Source organism: Grampus griseus (genome assembly GCF_964374135.1).
Source record: "Grampus griseus genome assembly, chromosome: 5".
Lineage (NCBI taxonomy): Eukaryota > Metazoa > Chordata > Mammalia > Artiodactyla > Delphinidae > Grampus > Grampus griseus.
In genome coordinates, this window is record NC_138998.1 from 2718778 (window position 1) to 2726221 (window position 7444).

At 44.5% G+C, this 7444-nt stretch overlaps 1 protein-coding gene across 12 annotated transcripts in view; it reads left to right on the top strand.

Annotated features, from left to right (window-relative positions):
- The window catches only part of THRB (thyroid hormone receptor beta), a 391122-nt gene extending 385537 nt beyond the window's left edge, over positions 1 to 5585 (top strand). For all 12 annotated transcript variants that reach the window (XM_082654094.1, XM_082654096.1, XM_082654093.1 and 9 more), the window contains one exon: positions 720 to 5585. In XM_082654094.1, the coding sequence (XP_082510220.1) occupies positions 720 to 961 (242 nt within the window). In that variant the 3' untranslated portion in view covers positions 962 to 5585. The remainder of the gene's footprint in view (positions 1 to 719) is intronic.
- Positions 5586 to 7444: the final 1859 nt, after the last annotated feature.

Sequence of the window (7444 nt, forward strand, 5' to 3'; positions counted from 1 at the left end):
TTTTTTGAAACTGCCTTGATTCCTCTCCTACACCAGTGGTCCTCCCAAGACTTGGGGAGGTTTCCTGGGCTGTACATGGTCATGGTCTCCTCTAGCTCCAGCTTCCCACTGTGACTCTTCTCTGCACAGGGTGACCCTAGTGTTGCTCACGTCCCCTTTTCTTTTCATTTTAATTTCCCAAGACACCACCAACCCAGGGCTGCTACGGTAGCAACCAAAGGTATAAGGGACGGGAAGGTAAACAACTAAAATTTGATATCGTGCTGCTTTGTCTTCACCAGCGTTTCTTCCCATCGGACGTTCCTCCTCTGGCATCCAGACCTCCTGAGATCTTCGCAATCTCTTTTCACACCTCTCTCTTCTCTGCATTTCCATGCTTGTCAAAACCCTTCCTTATTATGCAGAGTATTTCAGCTCTCTAGGCAAGGCTCCTCTTTCTGTAGCCTAGGAGGGAGGCATCCCCCTTCACACCCAAGGAGGTGATTTGTCCAAACTAGAGACATTTATCTGAACAAAGCATTGACTCGCTTCATGTAAGTTATGCCACTCCCTGGTATCTTGGTCCCTGATGCCCCAGAGTTCCTATAGCCTCCATGCCCATTCCTAGGAGTTGAAAGTCCCCAGATCAGCCCACTTCACATGAAAGGGCTTGAACTGGACCAGGCAAGCCTTCTCATTTCTGCCTCCAAATTAACCTCCATCTTCTTTCTTCCCCTCAGACCGCCCAGGGCTTGCCTGTGTTGAGAGAATAGAAAAATACCAAGATAGTTTCCTGCTGGCCTTTGAACACTATATCAATTACCGGAAACACCACGTGACTCACTTTTGGCCAAAACTCCTGATGAAGGTGACAGATCTGCGGATGATTGGAGCCTGCCATGCCAGCCGCTTCCTGCACATGAAGGTGGAATGCCCCACGGAACTCTTTCCCCCATTGTTCTTGGAAGTGTTTGAGGATTAGACTGACTCATTCTCATAATTCCAACAGCACTGCTGGGTGTCATTTCATTCCATTGCCTAGCTCTTTTTTGTTTGTTCCTTTATTTCTCTGTGTTGGGAGGGATTGTTTGGGGGAAAGGGGAGGTAGTCCTTGGCCTAGACATGGATGAAATTGCCCCTTGAATGCGGGTACTTGTAACTACTGCATTTTGTTCTCCAGTCCTTTGATGTGAATGCTTTGGAGGTTTTACAGTTGTGGAGGTGGCAGGGGACAATCATTAATTCACCAGCACCAAGCCATCACCAGCTCCCATCTGTCCCAGAGACTGGAGCAAGCAGAATGGTGCGGCAGAAGACTAAAGAAGACTTAAAACCAAGACAATATCGTCATCTTGAACCTATCCTGATTTTTGCAGCACTCAGATTAGCACGTTGCAGACCCCCTTTGGTTAGATGTGGCTTTCAGCTTACTAGGGAAAGGTCTGAACAAATTTTTACCTATTCAAGAGCATGCTGTTTTCAGCACTCTTTATTCTCTCTTAGCAGCCTAACCTGGAATGTATAGGAATATTTGTTTCCCAACAATTAGCTGTCCTTTCACTATAATTGTTACAATCCTATGATTTAATTCGAGTTATACAAGGGCATGACTCAAAGATGTGCAGGTGTTTGACTGATTGAGGCCAACTAGGAAAATAATTTCTTGCAGTAAGCCCAAAGAAATTCGAAGTCTTCACGAATGTCAGTGACTCAACGGTTTCCAAAAATTCACCTAGTGTTACCTCATAGTAAGAAGGCTTCTTACAGTTTAGGCTCAGAGAAAATTCCCACAAAAATCAAACCTATTTTACGGTGTTGTCGCTGTTCGGTGACATCTGACCCCTCACCTCCCAAACTCCTGAGGTTATTCGGCCTGATTGCATCTCTGCTGAGCCGACAACACACCTCCCTATGGATCAACCCTTCTGACCAAGGAGCGATAACAAGCTGAAATCTAAGTCTTGTTCTGGAGGGATGCCGGGGAGAGATTAGTGCAGTTGTGTTCTAAGTTGAAGGACATGCAGCGCTCTTAGAGCCTCCTCTCATCCCGACGCTCTGAGGTTGCTTCCTTCTGGTCTTAGATCCTCAGGCTCTTTGCTTTACTTACAAGTGTGTCCTAGGCCCCTTTTCCCTCTGACTCTGAGGCTTGGCTCTCACCAAACAAAGGCTGGTGCGGCCACTGACCCTCTCTGTCCCTCTGATAGCCTTGCCCTGGAAGACACTCAGCAGGAAACACCTGTAGACCATGCACACGAACCCTCACTCACCCTCCCTGCCCAACCAGCCTCCCCAGTGACAAACGCTGGAGTAGGGTGTGCCCAGACGGCACATGGTGCCCCTGGTCACTTCAATGTCAGAAGACGGGCAAAGGATATACCCATGCAATCGAATGTATCTCATTCTTCACTGGCATGGTAGACAGAAACTATTCCTCTGCCTGCCTTGTACTGCCTTATCCTGGAAGTATTTGGGAAAATAAGCCATATCAGTGAAACTTGCCTAAAAACCACATGGATTCCTTCTTTTTTAACTAGCCCAGAAGCCAGGGTGCCTGAGTTCTAGTGTGTGCTGTCAAGTGGTAGATGTGTGACCTTGAGTCTTGGTTTTCTCACCTGATGAATAAGTAGGTCATGAACTCTAAAATCCTTCCCGTCCTTAATACTGTACTAGTTTGGGGGATGGGAGAAGGGGGGATCAGGTTCTTTTGATGGTTTCTTTCACATTCAAATTTCTAACTTTATTAGACAGAAATTGTGGCCCTCTTAACAGTTAAGGAAAGTATATGTGGTGTTGATTCAAAATAGGAATTTGACATACTTCTCATCAGTTATTTAGAGAAAGGCATGATGGCTTTGGGAAAGGAAGAACAGCATTAAAAATCCCAAGTGTGACCAGAAATAATCTGGGAGGAAAATGATTTGTTTAAAGTGCTAAAGCAATTATACTGGCTTCTGGGGAGGAAAGAAAACAAGAACAGCACTATGGAACTTGCTAACCAGAGAAAGGAAATAGGTGGAGAGGTTGAAATTATGAACATGAAGTTCACGGGCAGACTACTGGCTTTGACTTATCTACAGTGTTTTGGTTCTGTTTTCTTAGGCAGCCTCTAGCCAGTCTCCTCAAGCCCTCATGTTAACATCTCAGCTCCCTCCATTGACTCTCCTTGGAGAACTACTCTTTGAAACATAAGCGTTTCATCACCTTCTCTGCTCTGGGGCAACTCTGAGAAGCTTTTCAGGGTGGGGCAAGTTTTCCCTCCGAAGGGAAGGAGAGATAAGCAAGCAGGGGGATCCTGGAGGTTCTCCTCGGTCAGCAGAGCTCCCCAGGAAAGTCCCCTCAGTTTGTCTGACAGAGATTCCCCAGTGCATCAGACACCCCCAGATTCAGTGTAGCTAACAGAGCCTGATCTAAAGCTGCACTGCAGCACTTTAGGGATTAACAGGATTGGCCACTGGCCCAGCAGTTTGGTAGATCCACAGCCACCCAACCAGCCCCAAGTAAGTATGTGTGACCCTTGGCTCCCTACACGATTGCCTTAAACAGGCAAACCCCTGATCTAAACATCTTGTCGAAGGCTGACTACTTTATACTGAGTAGGACAAGCCTTCAGGTACTTCAGGTTGAAAGGAAAGGCCATAAGGACTGAAAGCACAACCCCCGTGGTCAAGGTGACTCATTCCTTCTGTAACTGATTGAGGTACTTAGCGCACCTCAAGACTCCATCCTATAAAACTCGATTAGGAGGGATCTGCTCTGGATTATTTTAAACATGTTTTCTTATGTTGTCCAGTCTTTCAAATCAAATGTGGACTGACTGAAACCCTTCCCAGCGGGGAGACATCCCAGTAGAGGAGAACACACCGTACAACTGGGATTCCTATTTATAAATCACTTAAATTTGGGGTGTCCGGTGTGTGTGTGTGTATGTGTGTGTATGTATGTGTGTGTGTGTGTGTGTGTGTGTGTGACCCTCAAGTGTACTTTGCTCTTCAATTAGACGTGAAGCATTTCTAGAAATAGTGACAAAAGTTAAGATCTTCTCTTCTTTACGATTCTGCTCAAAACACCACATGCCGCCTCCGAGCTTCTGCTAGTCACATGAGCCTCGGTCCTCAATGGCACACTTTGCCGTGTTGCTGCCTCAGCCCTGTGATGCCTCTCACCTGCGCCCCGAGAGACGCCTCTTCCACCTGCAGCGCGGTCATCGGACCGCCCAGCCCGGCTCCACCCCCGCGTCGCCTCTGAGTGAACAGGGGTGCAGGCTTGGTTCCTCCTCAGCCCTAAACCCCCTCAGACCCAGCCTCCATGAACTGCGGATGCCCTCAAAGCATGTCACTGTCCGTGATACATTTTTATTCTATGGACCTCTAACCCATTCGTGTCATGTTGACCTTTTGCTGCATGAGTCATAAAATATGAAACTGGTCTCATGGTTTTTGAAACGTAGCCAGCATTTGTAAGGCTAAACCTTTTTCGTAAACTGAATTGAAGTGAATAACCAGGCCACAGTTCCTCTTCAAAAGGAGAACGCTTACAGACATTTGAATCTCGTTGTCCTTTCCAATGGCTACGGCATCAAGGTTCTAAAATAAGCTCGTAATTTTTCCTGTTATTTTAATAATATGGAGATATTAGCATAGTGTTTCTTTTGATAGGGACAGACTATAATCCATATTTAAATTTTATAGAGAAGAAATTTTATTGTACTGTGATGTAGATATTTATTATCCAGGTAAGGATTTGCCCGGTGTGTATTTTTTACAATTGAAACATTTTACTTTAATCTTTAAAAGAAAAATAAAAACTTTAAACACACACACACACACACACACACACACACACACACACACAGACTAAGGGAAAAAAAGGTTTGGCCTTATCACAGAAGTTTTACTGTGCTGTACAAATGTTTGCAAATGCAAAAAGTGTGCATTTCTAGTGTGTTTCTACATTCATTAATGCCGCCTTCAAGAGCAATATCGTGCAGATACAATGCTGTTTGTGGCTTTCTGTTGCACAGTTAAAGCTGACCCACCTTATGCACAAGACAATCAGATTTAACTCTGTCCTCCTCAGGATGCAGATGATACCCATGTACGTTGCGGAGCACAATGCAAGACAAAGGAAGACACTTTGATTACATGTGTATTGCTGACATAGAAGATGTCAGGGCATGCATGAGTTGACATTATGCCACCCCTTTCTTTTAGTTCTTCCTAATTGGCATTTTTCATCTGATTTTAGAGCCAAATTAGTTATGAAGCCTTTCTTCAGAGAAAACACCTTTTATCCCCCATCATGTTTTCATGTCCTGAGAATCAGAAAAATTCAACAGAATAGGAAAAGATTTACAGTCATCGGAAGATTTGTTTTGCAAACGGTGTTAAGTGATATTGCTAGATCGGTAATATTTTTTTCAGCCTAAAACTCTATTGAAATCTGTGATCAAAATGTTTTAAACTATCCAAAATGAAAATTTGTATATTTGGGAAAAATGGATTTTTACATAGCTTTTGTATGCAGATATAAAATTGTAATTATGACTATAGCGGGCGTAGATAAACTCATAAGCTACAATTCTAAAAAAGAAAAAAAAGAAAAAGCTTATAACGGATATAATTTCCTGTCTCTTTTTTAAATATTATTATTTCCTACATAAGCACAGGGTTGCCTACTCTTCTCATCTCGCTGCTTCCAAAGGAAGGAAAACAGGGATGTAAGGGCATTTGTTTCATAAACATCCACTAGAATTAGCAAATATTCTTGGGAGGAGGGCGTGGGGGGATGGAGGGAAGTAAAAGGCTAATGGGAGATATCCTCTTTGGAAGGGGCCACAGAAATGGGGTGAGGAGGGAAGAGTGAAGTTTTTGCAGCTAAAGGAGTATATTCATCATTTTATCTCAAAATGTTCTAGAATATTATTAATGGAATTATACTACCATCAGCTATCAATATATGTCTCAATCCCCAATCCTCTGAACACATGTGAGTTAGGACTCTTGCTGTGATTGAGTGGCAAAAGAAAGCGCCTAATGGGAATATATTGTCCATAATATCTGGCAAGTCAGGAGTGAGATGGCTTCAGGCATGGCTGGATCTGGGCACTCAGTACGTCAGGATGTGCCTCTTTTCATCCCTCTGTGCAGATCTCCCTTTGTACAAATTTCCTTCAGGTGGACTTCATGCTCACATAGCCTTTCCTCCTATGGTGGCCCCTGGTAGCTCCAAGATTAGCCTTCTAGCTCCAAACCAGTGGAAAGAGAGTTTCTCTTCCCCAACAGCTCCAGTGAAAATCCTGAGCCTACTCCTCACTGGCCCAAATTGAGTCATGTGCCCATTCCTGAGGCAGTCACGGTGCCAGGGAGGACAGATATGTTGATTAGCTTAATCCCCTGAAATCCTGGAACTGGGTGGAGGAAAGAGGGATAACGAGCCCCATCTAAACTGGACCAAGGGTTGAGTCAGGAATGGTTCCTCAAAGAATATTCTAAGTCTTACTACTATAAGAAGTGGGAGGAACAGCAAGCAAGCAAAAGAACAAATGCCCAGAGCAATGGTTCGGTCTGAAAGCACATGCATTTCTGATTCAGCAACAAGTCTCCTGAACAGGGAGGAAGCTCAGCACGATTTGGCCGGGTCGTGCAAGACCATCTTCTAAGGGGCCAGGTGAACCACTGCATCTCCGGACGGCTCCCGTGGGACTGGGGAAGTAATTCACCTACCAGCTCAAAACACCATGGTTGTACACGCGTGTACAACCAGCTTGTACACGCCTGGCCACAGAGCAGCTCTGGGGGTGTCTCTTGCTTCGGGAGCAACAGCAATCCCCCAAGTGGAGAAAGTTCTCTCCACTTCCACAGCTGGGCACAGTCCATCTAGACTGGGTGACAGACCAGGTGACGAGTGGGGTGAAACAAATGGCCCAGGCCCTGGGCAGACAACCGGGGTTAGAGGATCTGCAATGATCTGATACAGGGCTCCTCCAGCCGACAAGTGCTATGGCTGTCTGGAGAAGCGGCACCAATTCCAAAGAGAATCGTGAAGCTCCACGAACAGCCAAACCTATATTTCAACTGTACCATGAATGTGGATGCATACAGGCTTTTAGTTTAATATAAACTGATCATGTAAATTGTCCACTTGGCTACATTTCCTAAGAGTAGCTGAAAGAACTCAATAGACCATTGATTTAATTAAATGATACTAGTTGTTCTTACAAGGCCAAATTTTTTTTCCATATAAATATCTAGCTGAATATTTTGTAGAAGCCAAGAGAATTTTTTTATTTTTTCCGTACAAAACCTCACATTGGTGCACACGTGTTTGGAATCAATACATATGAAAAGTGAAGTCAGATGATGTGGCATGAAAACTCTTCTTTTTTAGGATAGACTGAAACCATCATCTTTATTTTCTTTTGACTTGTTTGCACTAATTGCAAGGAGGGAGGGCAGAGGCACATAGA